General features: G+C 42.8%; 1 protein-coding gene across 3 annotated transcripts in view; it reads right to left on the reverse strand.

Moving 5' to 3' along the window:
* Nucleotides 1–15,444, reverse strand: part of LOC133459444 (serine/threonine-protein kinase DCLK1-like) — an 80,729-nt gene that overhangs the window by 33,254 nt on the left and 32,031 nt on the right. For all 3 annotated transcript variants that reach the window (XM_061739368.1, XM_061739369.1, XM_061739367.1), the window contains one exon: nucleotides 8,084–8,191. In XM_061739368.1, the coding sequence (XP_061595352.1) occupies nucleotides 8,084–8,191 (108 nt within the window). The remainder of the gene's footprint in view (nucleotides 1–8,083; nucleotides 8,192–15,444) is intronic.

Below are 15,444 nucleotides of genomic sequence, written 5' to 3' on the forward strand. Positions count from 1 at the left end.
TTCATGTACGTCAGACCGTATTGTGGGGCTTGAGGCACAAAGTTTTCTAGGGGGCGCTGTTGAGCCATTAGGCCACGCCCATTAATGCAAACCATGAAATATCACATTTATCGCCAGGCCTGGCTTGCATGCCAAATTTGGTGACTTATGGAGCACGTTTAGGGGGGAAAAAAGGCCCTCATTTCGTCGGAAAAAAAAAAAAATTCCTACTGATACATTAGGGCCTTCGCACTGTAAGTGCTCGGGCCCTAATAAAAAGTAATTCCGTTTAACATTTGGATATAAATAAAAACAATACATATTCATACATTTTATAACCTCAACAAATTCAAACAATGTATAGTTATCATACGATTGATGAGTGGAGGGATGGATGGATGGATGATGGATGGATGGATGGATGGATGGATGGATGGATGGATGGATGGATGGATGGATGATGGATGGATGATGGATGGATGGATGGATGGATGGATGGATGGATGGATGGATGATGGATGGATGATGGATGGATGGATGGATGGATGGATGGATGGATGGATGGATGGATGGATGATGGATGGATGGATGGATGGATGGATGGATGGATGGATGGATGGATGGATGGATGGATGGATGGATGGATGGATGGATGGATGATGGATGGATGGATGGATGGATGGATGGATGGATGGATGGATGGATGGATGGATGATGGATGGATGGATGGATGGATGGATGGATGGATGGATGGATGGATGGATGGATGGATGGATGGATGGAAGGATGGATGGATGGATGGATGGATAAATAAATATGTTTGACAGGTCAGTCAACTACCAAAGTAATTGCATGTTCCAACTTTGAAAAGGCAATAATCCCATTGAACAGTGTCAAAACTTACAAAAAGTGTCAAAAAATACATAGATAAAGAAAGAATGGCTGCATCTTCCTGTCTCCCGACAGGGTGGGAAGGATAATGTTTATTTAGCTAAAACCAGCAGTTTCTGTAAGTGCAATAAAACCCCCACCAAGAAGAAGCCAGTCTTCCAGTTCACCTACACACACTACACTACAACACCAGTTATGCCCGGATCACACAATACTGTCGCTTTATGACATTTGTCAATCCGTTGATATAATTCATGTCATATCTGAAACCGATCAGTCCCCTTCATGATCGGCTTCTAGAGAAGAAAAAACAAAGTGTGGAAGGTGCAGAGATGATCCCAGCTCAGGGAAGTGCCTGCGCCAGCAGTGCATCCTCAGGAGACACGCTGGATGTATCTGTGGGCAAGCTGGCCTGCAAGCTACACCACAAAGTATCTCCAATCACGCAGAATCACTTGAGGCATGAAGAGAAAGGTGAGAGCCTCAGAGGGATGGGATCTGACACCATCTGCACTTTGGTGGTAATTTTAGCAGATTTGAGACATTGGCACAGGCAGATGGCAAGATGGGGAGAAGTTGAGTGCAAACTGTTTTCTCACATTATTTTGGGTCTATGTGTGCATGTACACTCAGCTGGGGCTGTCACATAATCTCTGAATGCAGCTAAGTGATGACAATATCCCGTTAAATGCACATGCAATGCCCAGCTACACATGAGCGTGAAAGCATGCCTTTCTTTTATGAGATTTCATACATCCTTCACTCTGTTGCTGCTCTTTAATCATTTGTGACGCCCCTTGACAATTTCAATGAAATGTATTTCAGTATGGCTTCCAGTGAGTCAAAGGATAGAGTTTAAAATCTTACTGCTGGTCTACAAAGACCTGAATGGTCTTGGACCAAAACACATGCTGGATCTGTTAGTTCCTATGAAGCTTTTCCTTTCTTTTTTTCTTGTGAAAAGGGTAGGCGTCATAAGCTTAGGCTTCAGTCTACACCTTTTGGTCCTTGGTTTTTAGTTAAAATTGTATATACAGTATATATACTAAAGAAATTATATATTTTTTTGTATTACACTGACGATTGGGTTATTTGTGTTGTGGAAATTGAAAAGACCAATAAACTAAACTAAACTAAACTAAATGTTGATGTAAAGCACTTTGAACGACCTTGTGTTGAATTGTACACTACTATACAAATAAACTTGCCTTCCCTTGCCTATGACACTACTGTCATGTCCAGACCGTGGCATGTTCTGCAGATGGAGTGGATATAAAGGAGAAGGAAAGTGCTTACATGAGGTAAACACTAGTCTCTTCACACTGCTCCTTCAAGGTGGTTTGTGCTATTAAAGTGGAATTGATTACTTTAAAAGAGCTCATGCCGTGTGAATTATAGAAACAGGAGAGCGTTTAAGTGTCATACAGTCTAGTAACCCACTACCACTCAAGCTTTGCTTTCATAAATGTTCACATTCATCTATTTTTGTCTTTTAAATTGTTCTAGTGGATTGCTCTTGTTATGGTCATGAAGTGGTTATGCTTTTTTTGGATTATGTAATAAAAAAGCACCAGCTTGAACTTTATATTCAATACCAAAATATGCATCTTAAAAAATTTAAAATCTTGTTATGAAGCAGCTTCAACACTTAAAATCAAAGTGTAGGCTGTGATGCATCTTGCCACCGTAAGAAAATGACTTTTCTTTGTAACAACACCTTTCACTTTACTTGAGCTTCAAGGAAAAACATTTATGTTATTTCCTCCTGGAATATGGTATATTTTCTTCAGAGTCCACATTGCTGGACAGTTCTAAAAAGATCTTACAGCAATGTTGTGTTCCAGTGACTCCACATTTATCCACTGAATTTTAATCCAATTTAACAGTAAAACGCAATCTTATCGCATTAATTTTATGGGCAAAAGTGTGTAACTTTCTCCTTCCGTGTGTGTCTTCCGCGGTGTCCAGGTCTCAGCTGCAAACGTAGCTGTTAGGAGCAGCCACACACACACACACACACACACACACACACACACACACACACACACACACACACACACACACACACACACACACACACACACACACACACACACACACACACACACACACACACACAGGGACACCAGGTGGAGCATGTGTTGTGCTCCACGCTCTCTCCCCGTGTCTCACACTCCACATCTGCTCTGCAGCGCCGCTGGTGCAGCTTATTAGATAGAATTATTTCAGGTCCGTGTTGCTGAATAGAAAATTAATGTGGGACTTGAGAGCTGTTTTCAGAGCACCTGAAGACCAGTGGAAAGGTTTCGGACTAACAGAGTTCATTATTGCGTTCTAACTCTTTCCAGTCATGTTCAAAAGTTAGCACCCCTTCTTTACTGTAATATAAGCTGGGTTTTTTTGTTAAAAAAAAACATAATATAAAAAGATGGATCAAAGAAGGCCTTAAAGGAGCATGAGGCTCCTTTTAAGAAATGAGACTCTCTAGCGCCACCCTTCACCACGACGGCCGTCGGGGGTACTGCAGCCAACAGTGAAGCCGGCACGGGAGAACGGGGAGAACGCGCATGCAGCGTCATGTGACGTCACATCCGCAGGACAGCGCGGGAAATTCGGCCTCCGAATTGCAGCACATTTTGCAGCACACAGCCTGTTCAAGGCAACGGAGAGATACACTAGTGGGCTCATTCTTTTTGGTTTGGAACGCTTCATCTGACATTATTACTAGAAAAATTAAAACGTGTACGAATTCTTTTCATAAATCCTGCCTCAATCCTGCCTCAAGCTCCTTTAATATTAGGCAGGTAAAACTGCAGATTAACAACAAAATATCAGTTTCTTGACCATGCTTTATTAATTTGACAAAAAAAGAAGAGGAAGAAAGCTAGTGGAGCTCCGTTCCCTCCATGTTTGCCTGAAAGACCACATGCAATTAATTAATTGTTCCTTGTTCATCTCACATTGCTGTGGAGGCGTTTTGAACTATTCTGCTTTACACTGCTTGAGTTCATTGATGGTTTTTTGCACACACACTTATTTTTTTGTCTTTATTCTTTATTATTTATATATTGCATTATTAGTTTGCCATCACTTTTGTGTAGTTATACTTTTTGTTTTTGTTTGTTAATCTTGTGTTCTTTATAACACATGAAATTTTAATATCTTCGGTGGAGGCTTCAAATAAGCCCATTGGGTTTTTTGCCTCTTCCTGCACCTATAGTATTTATATTTGATATTTCCTGTATATTTTTAAAACTGTGCAAAACAATAAACTAATTTATTTACACACAGCTCCGTGAAGCGCCTACCACAGCCTTACAGTTGGGTTGAGGTCTAAACTTTGACAGGACCATTTCAAAACCTTGATTTTCTTTTTTGAATTACTCAACCATTCATAACACCGATTAATGGTTTGGCTCATTGTCCTGTTGTGTGATCCAGTTTCCATCCAAACCTTTAGCTCTCAGACAGGTGACCTTACATTTAACTGTGGGAAACTCTGAGCAGATCATGGTCAGGTCAAGCAGTGAAAGGTGTTTAGGTCCCCAGCTGCAAAACAACCCCTGATTACCACCTCTCCACCGACATGCCCCGGGTAGCAGTGGATTTATCTGAAATGCTGTTTCCTTTTGGCCAAAGATAGCGTCAGCAGTACCACCAGTCAACTCTACTTTGGTCTCCGCTATCAGGACCTTGTTCTGTTTAAGGTGGGGGGATAATTGTGTCACGTTTTTGAGCGTGCAAAGGCAAACTTTGAGCGCAGAAAACATAGACTGTGCACTGTGCCCGACTGTGCACACAAATCAGATTGGAAAACTATCTGAATATAGAGGGTTGACGTCACTTCCCCACTGGACCAGCCCCCCTTACTCACACTGAGTGGCAAAAACAGTGGTCCATGGACATTAATATTTGGTACAGTTACCAAGAACCAGTGGTCCATGGACATTAATATTTGGTACAGTTACCAAGAACCAGTGGTCCATGGACATTAATATTTGGTACAGTTACCAAGAACCAGTGGTCCATGGACATTAATATTTGGCCACGAATCCAGTTTCATGATATTTATATGTACTTAATTTCTACGCCGGGGAAATACACGAAGCAAAGCTTGAAGGCATACAAAAGTCTTGGCACTTGGTCCAACTTCAAAGTGATGAGGACACCGCACTTTATGATTTGACCGCTTAACGTTAGCTACCCAAAAATCCAACTTTACCTGATACAAAATGGGAACCGCAAATCCACGTTTCGGTGCCTGGAATCCAGTTGTTTCTTTGAATTGCAGCGATCCATTTGTCTCTCTTAAGCTTATTTTTCAGCAGTCTGTAAAACGATAACTCCGATTTCTTGCTAAATGTAGTCGATCACACAACAGCTCTTTCCCATTTTAGATGTTTTCCAGTACTCAAAATAAAAGTTTACGCTGCAACTCAGTCTTTCTGACACTCAGTCTTCCTCCCACTCAGTGGGCGTAACCCTCTGTGCAGTCGCATCTGTGACATCATGCACATTCCCTCTATACACTGACGTCAGGCAAGGCTTTGAATGTAGTTACATCTGCAGAAGATGACAACATTCCAAGTAGGCCCGCTCAAACGTTAGGATGCAAACCAAACCAAAAAGGTATGTTATATCAAGAGGATTTGTTGGTACCAAATGCAGAATCAGTGATGTGCAGCATTATTTACACTACTTGACACCATGGCTGAAACACCACCTGAAACACACGCATTAAGCTTTTGATATTTGAATGTCGGCTCATCCATTATCCCTTGCATAACGTTAGAAAGACATGATACCACAACACAGTTTAAATTGTGTGTAAACAGAGAGGACCTACTTAACAGGAGCACTCTCCAGTGGAAAAGAAAAGAGGCTGCGCCCCTGCCAGTGCTCTTAAGGTGGTCTATGTAGGAGAGGCAGGCATGGATACAAGAGCACCTAGGAAAGAGGACTACAGTAATCCCTGTTTTTTTTGTGGGGGTTACGTTCCAAAAAGAACCTGTGATAAGTGAAATCCGAAGTAGCAACCTTTTTTTTTTTTTTACAATTATTAGGCCCCGCCCCACCGCGACCCGAGTAATTGGATTTGAACGGGAGAAAATGAAAATTGATTATGAAAAAAAATGCAATAAATACAGCAGGACACTGCTCTTCTGACTGACGCTGCATCCTGACTCGATCTGTAGCGTCTTTTTCATATAAAGCTGTGGTGCAGGTGAGTTTTTTCGAGAGAAGAACAAAGTTATGGGTCGTTGTTGTCGCTCTTTTTTCTTCTGGGCAAAAAGATTCTTATAAACCGACATGCCACCATGGATTATATCTGAGACTGTAATGAACGATTTATCAAAGGGTCCCGTTCTTGAGCTGCTGCTGAAGCTCATTGGCCGTGTTATTGACACAGGAAGTGAAGAAGCGGGGAGACTGTTTAGCCAATCAGAATCGAGTATTCACAAAGACCGTGGTATAATATTTTTCTAATTGGTATTTCCTTTAGAGGATCTGGGAACATGCGGGTGGTGAGGGTGGGGCGGCTGGATTTATTATGTGAAGTTTCTTTACATGTGACTTCTACATGATGTTTTGAACAAAAATGCCAATAAACAGATTTTTCAAAAAAAAAAAAAAAAAGGCTTGTCCAGTGGTGGAGGAAACAGATCACAGTTTCAAAGTGGGGAGGGAAAAAGAGATATTAAAAAAAGAGTGCAAAGCACGAGTATCCGTGACGGTCATGCAACAGATCCATCATTTACTTTCCTGCTGCTTAACTCAGCAGGTTTCAATAGGTAATGTTTTAGGGAGTCAATAAAAACAGTCGGGAGGACCACAGGAGCATGTAATGATGTGCAGAAGCGGATGCAGCACCAGAAGGGAACGTCTCTGAGAAGACAAACAGCAGGAGACTCTGACTCAGGGTTCCAGCGGAGGCCAAGCGTCACTCCGCTCCGCTCTCTACTGCAGGCCGTTTCACAGGAAGTCACTGCCATATATGGCCGCTACAAGTTATTGTGTCTGCAGCTACATGCTCTCACTGGCCCAGGTTTCCATAGCAACCGAGACGAGTCAGGCCCCCTCCTCTCGGCCCTGATTCCTGTTTTTCCGTCTAATGCGCAGACACAGACGAACGTTTGTGTGCACCTTCCCTCCAGACTCCAGCGAGATTGATTGTGTATGACTCATTCTCATAACCTTCTCCCTAAAGTTCCCAAGCATCAACAGCCAGAACCTTCTGTCCCCCACCCACCCCATCTTTAAATACTCTTTAGTTTGCCCCCCAGATGTCCTTGCAAAACATACATCTTAATTCTGTAAACATCTTATGAAAAAGAAAAAAAAAAAGCGCATCTGTGCAGGTTCATGTGCTCAGACAGCTGGTGGGATTCGTTCTCTCTGGAGGATTTCTGTGCATTGCATCACCCATTGAATCATTCCCGACCCAACCAAACCCAAGTCTGTACGGTGGAATCACTAAATAATTACGATGAGACTGATAAATTAGCGCTGTTGCATAATTAGGCGTCTGCTCACAGCCAAAGCTCAAGCTGTGCAATCAGGAAAAGAATCCGAGCTGGAAACTAAGCGTTTTTACAAAGACTGAGCCAGACGCTGACATAAGTGCATTAATAACAGCTGCATTCAGTTCTTGGAGGGAATGCTCTTTGTGCATTTGATGAGTTTCCGATGCATCATCTGGCTCAAACAAAGAAGCAGCTACAAGTGCAAGCTCCCCCCATTTCAGAAGTATGTCAGGTGAAGAGCAGCTTCTGGGGAGCTGCAGGATTGAGTCACCAGCCCTCCTTCTTTACCTCTCATCTTCACTCCCTCTCCCCTCATTTTGCTTCATACCTCCCCTATCCCTATTTCCATATCTCCCTACCTCGTGTAATCATTCTCATCTGAATTCATCATTTGCATGCAACAAGACACGTGACATGTTCCCACATTCGCACTGCTAGACACTCTGCAGGACTCGGATTTCATTGCAGTGTTTATTTGTACTTTGCTGCAACAATGACGGAAGTAATGAGGCAGAAAAAAATAATCATCTAAAGGATGGAGACACTTTCAAACTCTCAATTATGTAAACTGATCTAATACAGTGTCCACATTCCTGACAAATAAAATATGCAGGGGGAAACAGCAACCCACTGTGCTTTTGTTTGAGGAGAAGGATGCTGAAGATGTTTATTTTGTAATACCGCCTTACCAGATGCTGGCGACTTGCTGCGACGTGATTGGATAATAGCCTTGGGGGAGAATCGGTTCAGTGAGGCCGACATCTTTCCATAGGTCACTGACTTCATCATACGGCACTCTGCAAGTACAAAAGCCAGACATGTAAAGCTGTTCAATTACTTTTTGGTATGCACAAGTTCTCTCACTTTTATTATTTATCCTCTAAAAGTAGTGACAAAAGTCTAAGACAGAAGCAAACAGCACTTAGATAGAAACTCAACTGAAATCCTGCACGGAGGAGAGCAAAGCTGCTTTGCTGACTACGGAGCCTTAAAGTGGGTGACGGTGAGACAGGACAAAGGGGAAGGTTTGACCCAGTAACAGCGGAGCTTTTTTTCAACATTCAAACTGTCGGACTGAAAGTCAAATTTCATGCATATAATTCTGCTTTAATTTCAGCTTCAGTTCCCCATCAGAAGTCCCGGCCTACTTTGGACCTGCTTTCCACAGCAGACATATTGTGTTATTTCAGGAGTATCAGCTATGACTCACAGAGGTCTGACACTTTGCAGCAACACAATCCAGATAAATGAGCCACATGATAGTACTCATCCACACTCGCTGCCTCCTTCAGCCCCAAAACCTTCCTCTTCTCCTGTTAATTAACTCAGCCGCATTATAGCTCATTAACATTTAGGGCCCGGGGGGAGGGGAACATGTGCAGCCTCCCATGTGTGCCTGTCCTCATCTGCACGTGTGTCTTTTGTGAGTGTGTTTATGTGGTTGTGTGGTATCTGCTGCATCCTGGTGATTACTGCACAAAGCAGAGCGTTAGGTTGGTGACAGCAGAGGTGTCAAAAGTATTCACATTCATTACTCAGGTAGACGTATAGATACTAGAGTTTAAAAATGATGTGCCTCTGCAGTGTCAGGCAGGCACGCGGGAAATGTTGTGCAAGTTTATACTTCTCATGAACCAGTTCAAAGTTCAGTTCACATAGTTTAAAAATGAATAGTTCACTATTTTCATTTTGAACTAGTTCAAATTCAGTTCATTTCAATATTTTTAGATGAGAAGTACGAATGAAACGCCCCCCTATCCTAAAACTGTTCACTGTATACAATCATGTATCGTCCTAGTGGCTTTTCAACTTTCCTCAGAGGCTGTAAATCTCCAACAATGTAGTCCATTATCAGTTTGTCTACCTGTTGCTGGTAAATCAACCCCCTGAAGGTGCAGCAGTGGGACTGGGGTCGTTTGGGGCTGTTGGGTCTTCTTGGTCTTTCCTGAGGACTTTGTTTGATTGTCAAGGACTTGCAGATATTTTCTCACACTGGACGGATGCTTTAACTCCACATGACGTTTCAAATTTGAAGTTGACGAGGCAGACAGCCCAAACCTTGCTTCTAGGTGAGCGGCGTGAGATACTCCAATAGGCCCTTGTGCCAATAAAGAATCCCAAGCCCTGGGATACAGCTACTTAGCAGCTTCCAGACACTGGAACCTGGGCCCTGTGGGTCCACTGGGCTCTGAGGTGGGAAAGCTGCAAACTCGAGGACAGATACCCCTCAGAGACAGGATCCAGCCTGGCAAGGGGAACTGTCTCATCTCTGTGCACCACTGGCAGGTGCACCATGCAGTGAGGAGCAGCACCCGTTGGGGCATGGCCCTTTTGGCCACACAGCTCCAAGAACAGCTCATAAGCAGGTGTAAGCCAGGGCTTCCAGTCCAGTAGCCTTCCAACAGTTCAGAATATACTTCTTCTTCCGGCTCTCGGTGAAGGCGGACGCTTTTCTGCTCCTCTCCTTTCTCTATCTGCCCTGCTACTGCTTTTTTCCTGTCTTGTCTTCAGAGCCTCTCTTTTTCACTCCTCAGAAATTCTACAATCATGGAACTGATTAACTGGTCTCTCAGCACAATTCACCAAATTTTTGCAACGAGAAGTCAGGGGGTAAGGGAGCCCTCTTGCCCCGATGGGACATTTTTTGCTGGATACACAATGGATTCCTGGAAACATTGGAAACCGTTGTGTTTGGTGATCCTGTCTGTCAAGGATGTTGAAGATGCCTTCATAATTGGATTTATGATAGCAGGATTTCTTCTAATTGGAGTGGGGGGATTCCTAGTCTACCGACAAACGCGTAAGTCGTCGAAAGCTGTTCTGGCCCTATCTGAGCTACCCGACATTGCTGAGGGGATAAGCACGGCGACCAACACTCAGACTTTAAACGTTGGAAGAGCAAAACCGCAAGCAGGATGCGATTCTTGAACAGAATCGCAGGCTGGCGGTGGAGAAGTTGGAAGCCCAGCTTGGCGGGAATTGATCACAAATTCGTCTGTTTGGAGTCGCCATTGATGAACCTGAGACTAAAGGCAGACGGAAAATTACTGAGTCTGTCTTCTCTTTGCAATATAATTGTTGATTCTATAATCTGACTTTGACAGAGCGGTTTGGCCGACTGCTCCAGTCAAAATCTTCCTGGTGGAATGTAAACAAGTGGCTCTGCCCCCACTAACCCTCCCCTCTACCAGGAACATCTGTGGACCTGTTTCAGAACTGACCGAGCCGCCTGATAACATCAAGGACATTGGCTGAGGAGCAGCTCTGAGCGAAGTTCACGGACTTACCGCTACACACACACACTTGCTGATAACCACACTTCCCTCATTTTCAACGCCTTCCTGGCTATAAGTCTTGTGATGATGATGTCAAATTTGTCATGTTGCTTTCTGTGCTGAGGTGTTTTTTTTGCACTTTCTCACTGTGTATTTATACACAGTGTGAAGATGCCTTTTTTTCCCCTCCTCCCTCCCCCATCCCCAATGTCATCCTTTCTCTGCTTTGTTCTGGTTTCGGGTCGCTGCTCGTTGTGGTTGACCGGCCGGCAGCTGAGCGGATTTACTGTACTTGTATTGCTGCTTAGTTGTCTTTGAATTGCCCCTCGGGGATGAATAAAGTTGCTCTGAATCTGAATCTGAATCTGAATACCTACTGGCATCCCCACAGTTCCACATATGCATGATCAGTACTGGCCAAATCCCCCGGAACAACATGGTGTCAGAGAGAACCCCAATGCAGGTCAAACCCAGAAAACACAATAACAATGTCAAAACCAAAACAAAGATCTCAGAACCTGAACCATGAACTCTTTCATGCTCCACTGGTTTTGGTAACATGACAAATAGCTGCTTTCTACATCTGTTTATACAGTATAGTCCCTGTATTGCACCAGTTAGCCATTGTGTCTGTGTCTCTCCTTTCTCTGTTCTTCATTCTCTCTGTCTGTTTTCTCTTTTCCTGCTCTGCCCAGCTGGTCTCCGACAGGAGGGTCCCCCCTTATGATCCAGGTCCTGGTCCAGGTTTCTTCCCTCCTAAAGGGGAGTTTTTCTTGCCACTGTTTGGCTTAAGGTTTTTCTCCCACTAGGGGAGTTTTTACCTGCCATTGTTTATGTAATAATTGCTCGGGGGTTTATGTTCTGGGTCTCTGGAAAGATCCTAGAGACAACTTCTGTTGTAATAGATATATAAATACAATTGAATTGAATGTAATTGAAATAGGGGTAATATCTGAGCATCAATCTCAAACAGAGAATTATCTGAAAGGTTTTTTTACAATGTATGAAGAATGAAATACCTTCACTTTAACATAAAGATTGAGCTGGTATTGTTACACACAATATTTCATTTCAGAAAAGGGGTTTTGGATGATTATGAGAAGGTGTCTGCAGCTCCGAATCAGACTGTTTCATTTGTCGCTCTCTGTTCCCATCCGTCTGTTCCCGCCTCTTGCTCTCTGTCTGCCAAAGCATGAGTAAATGTGAAATCACACCTCCCAATCCCCCTACACAGAGAAAAAGGTATAGACGTGTGTAGTCTAACCATTTTGTGCGGCGGTAAATATTTGCTCATACTCTACACGTATCTTACTCAATATTTGTCCATTTGTCGCCAAAAAATCATGCATATGCAAACAGATCGAGCATATTGCTGCCGGAAATGTAGAAAACACAACATTTCAAAGAAATACTAGCGGCACAACTGGGAATATGCTCTTTTGGGCTTCTTCTCTGTAAAGTGGGAAGGGACACGAATTTGCCCCTGGAAAAAGACCATGACGTAAAGAGCTAAAGCCCAGACATGCTGCACTGGAACCCCCAGGAAAACGTTTGATTTCACTGCCACTAATCCTTTAAAGATGCTGATTGAAGGTTGACTGTTGGGTCCATAACAGTTGACATTTCGAATATAGCTCAGCGGGATTTGCAGAAAAAAGATTTGGTGCACGCTTGAATACTGGGCATCAGAAAGAATAAGAAAAAGATGCTTCAAACCTGCTCTTCAGAAACCAACTGACGTGACTAAAGCTTTGTCTAAAGTTTTTACAGTCTATGGTCAGGCTACGCTGTCAGGTTCACACCTACGCTATAGCTACGATGTAGCTTTGATGCAGAAGTATATTCATATACTATCATAGGATAATATATAAGGATAAGAGGGGTACAGAAAATAGATGGATGGATATATTATATAAAATGGTCTTTAGTGATTGGGTATTGCTTTGACGGACAGTTAAGATGTATTCAAGTCCAGATGGAGCAAGGAAAAAGCTCTAGGGCATTTTAAAACAGAAGTGAATATCAGTGGACATGGTTTTTGTAATAATAATTAAAGCTGCAAGCAGCGATGAACGGGCCCTCGCACCCTTGTGCACGTTCAGGCTGCAGTGGAAGCTTGTATGACTTGCATGTAGATTCTTCAGCTCTGGACATTTAGCGGATGAAACCACCCACGACTCTCTATATCAAACCATTCAAAAGTTATGGCAGAAAATAGGGGCTATAAAATATTGACCAATCAGATGAAGGGGCGGGGCTAATTCAGGCCAACGAAGGTCAAGGAGTCAAAACCGAGTCAGATGACACCACCCACGAGTCTTTATGTCAAACCATTCAAAAGTCATGGCAGAAAATAGAGACTATCAAATATGGATATGGAATATCAGATGAAGGGGGGGGGGACGCTTTTTGGCGTCTATCGTCGCCACGGTAACGCTTTTGACTGAGAAAAGTAATGCGCGTCGCGCGTCAGGATGGAGATGCACATTTTGATGTATAACACACCTGGGTGCACGTTACTGTTCGGGCGAAGAAGCGGTCGAAGAAATTGCATAAATTGCGCAAGAAATTACACGATTAATTCAAATTGGCTGCCAAGAGACTTTTCTTTAAGTTGTGACATGATACAGGTGTGTACCGATTTTCGCGCATGTACGTCAAACCGTATTGTGGGGCTTGAGGCACAAAGTTTTCTAGGGGGCGCTGTTGAGCCGTTAGGCCACGCCCATTAATGCAAACCATTACATATCTAATTTTTCGCCAGGCCTGGCTTGGTGCAAAATTTGGTGACTTTTGGGGGACGTTTAGGGGGAAAAAAGGCCCTCATTTCGTCGGAAAAATAAAAACGAGAAAATCAAGGAAAAAAAATAAATAAAAATCCTACAGAAACAATAGTAATTATAATAATAATAATAAATCTTTATTGTCCACCGGGGTGGAAATTCATCTTTGGTTCACCACCCTCTCTGGAGAGAGGATGGAGCCATCAGCTGATGCTCAGAGCTTTCCTCCTTCCCCTCTCCTTGTACAGTAGGCACAGAGCCTTTTGGGGCTTGCCAATGATTTTGCTAGCCATTGACACAATCGTAGACAGTTTGTTCAAGAATTTACAGTTTACTGTAGGTGACCAAACCAGGCAGAAAGGTGAAATGTCAAGACACTCTCAATCATGGTCTTATACACAAGTTCTAAGACCTGCTGACTAACACTAAAGCTGTTCAGCTTTCTGAGTAAATAGAGTCGCTGGGAACATTTCTTGTAAATATACTCTGTGTTTCCAGTTGTACCTTTATGTTCAAACATGCTCTGACATGGAGTATACTGACAGACAGTTATGTAGGATGTACCTTTACATCACCACTGGGGTGAATAATAATTCCTATGTGATCCCCAAACTGTTGCATGTACGTGTTTTTTTTTGTGATTTTTTCAAGAGAAAAGAAAGACTGGCTAATAGACAAAGGCTAGGTATTATGTTTAGTGCATGAAAGGAAAGCAGCTTGGAAGAAAGGGAAGGGGGAGCGGAGATAAAAGGTGATCGGAGGTGGAGGCTGCCTGGTGGGATGGATATTATTTGCTGGATGAGGGGATACTGGATACGTAGTGCAGAGAGTAAACCTTTAAACAAAAGAACATTCATGTGGGAGACAGGAGGAGCCATGAGAAGGGCAAGAAACCAGATGAGCACAGAGTGGCAGGAAAGGGAGCGACAGAGCAAAAAACAGAGGGGTAAAGTGGGGACAGAATGTATCCTCAGTGGACTGTGGGGGGAGAGACACAGGCAGTGAAGAGGAAGGGGACAATGATGTGATGAAATGATGGCTGAAGAGCTGAGGGACCATTCATGGGGGAGAGGAGAAGAGAGGAAAAGACAGGCAGACGTCAAGCACATTTTTATGCTTGTAAATTTTTAACCCCTTTGTCCTTTTTGTGTAAAGGCATCATCTGATTTTATAGAGACTTAATGTTGAGCAAATACAAAATAAAACATGTGGGTTAGTTTTTAAAACAAAGAGTAAAACAGACTAAAGTAAAAACTGTAGACATGATGTTGTAGTGGCTATTTGTCCTCCAGGTGAATTATTAAAAAACTCAAAAGTATCAAACTATAATAAACGGAATCACATGAAACGGCCACTGAGACACTAAGGGAGTGAATTTACGCAGGATAAAACAGAGTCCGTTGTCCAGGCAAAAAATAAAGTTTCTTGAGGTTTATTCCATTGGCAAACACAGAACAATGGCTCTCTGCCGCCTCTCTGGCCCTGGTAAAAACCATCTTTCCTCCCAGGTGCCTCACCTGCGTCTGCCAACCCCTATATGTAAACTCACCCGGTGCTCCAGCTACCCAGTACCTTCAAAATAAAAGCATGGTTAAGTACCAAAATAAACTTAATCAATACTAAATATCATAAAAAAACTAAAGGTGTGTTCCTAAAACTAAACCACAAAAACGAACTAAATAATAAATGATTCAATTAAGTTTTATGTTTTATATAAAGCGCTTTGCGTTGAATTTTTATTTGTATGAAAAGCGCTAAACAAATAAAGATTGATTTGATTTGATTTGATTTAAATAATGAAAAAGTGACAAATAGATCCAACATGATGTTTTATCTTCGACGTGTCGTTCATGACATAACACTGGGAGAAGTATGGGGCCACCGATGGACGTCACGGGGGATTTATTCACTGTGAAGCTAAATGTCATGTTTGCTGGTCTAACTTTTGACGAAGGCAATATACAGTAGGTGCCAGGTTAATCGGTTTTTGGT

This window comes from Cololabis saira, chromosome 14 (assembly GCF_033807715.1).
Source record: "Cololabis saira isolate AMF1-May2022 chromosome 14, fColSai1.1, whole genome shotgun sequence".
In the NCBI taxonomy this organism is placed as follows: Eukaryota; Metazoa; Chordata; class Actinopteri; order Beloniformes; family Belonidae; genus Cololabis; species Cololabis saira.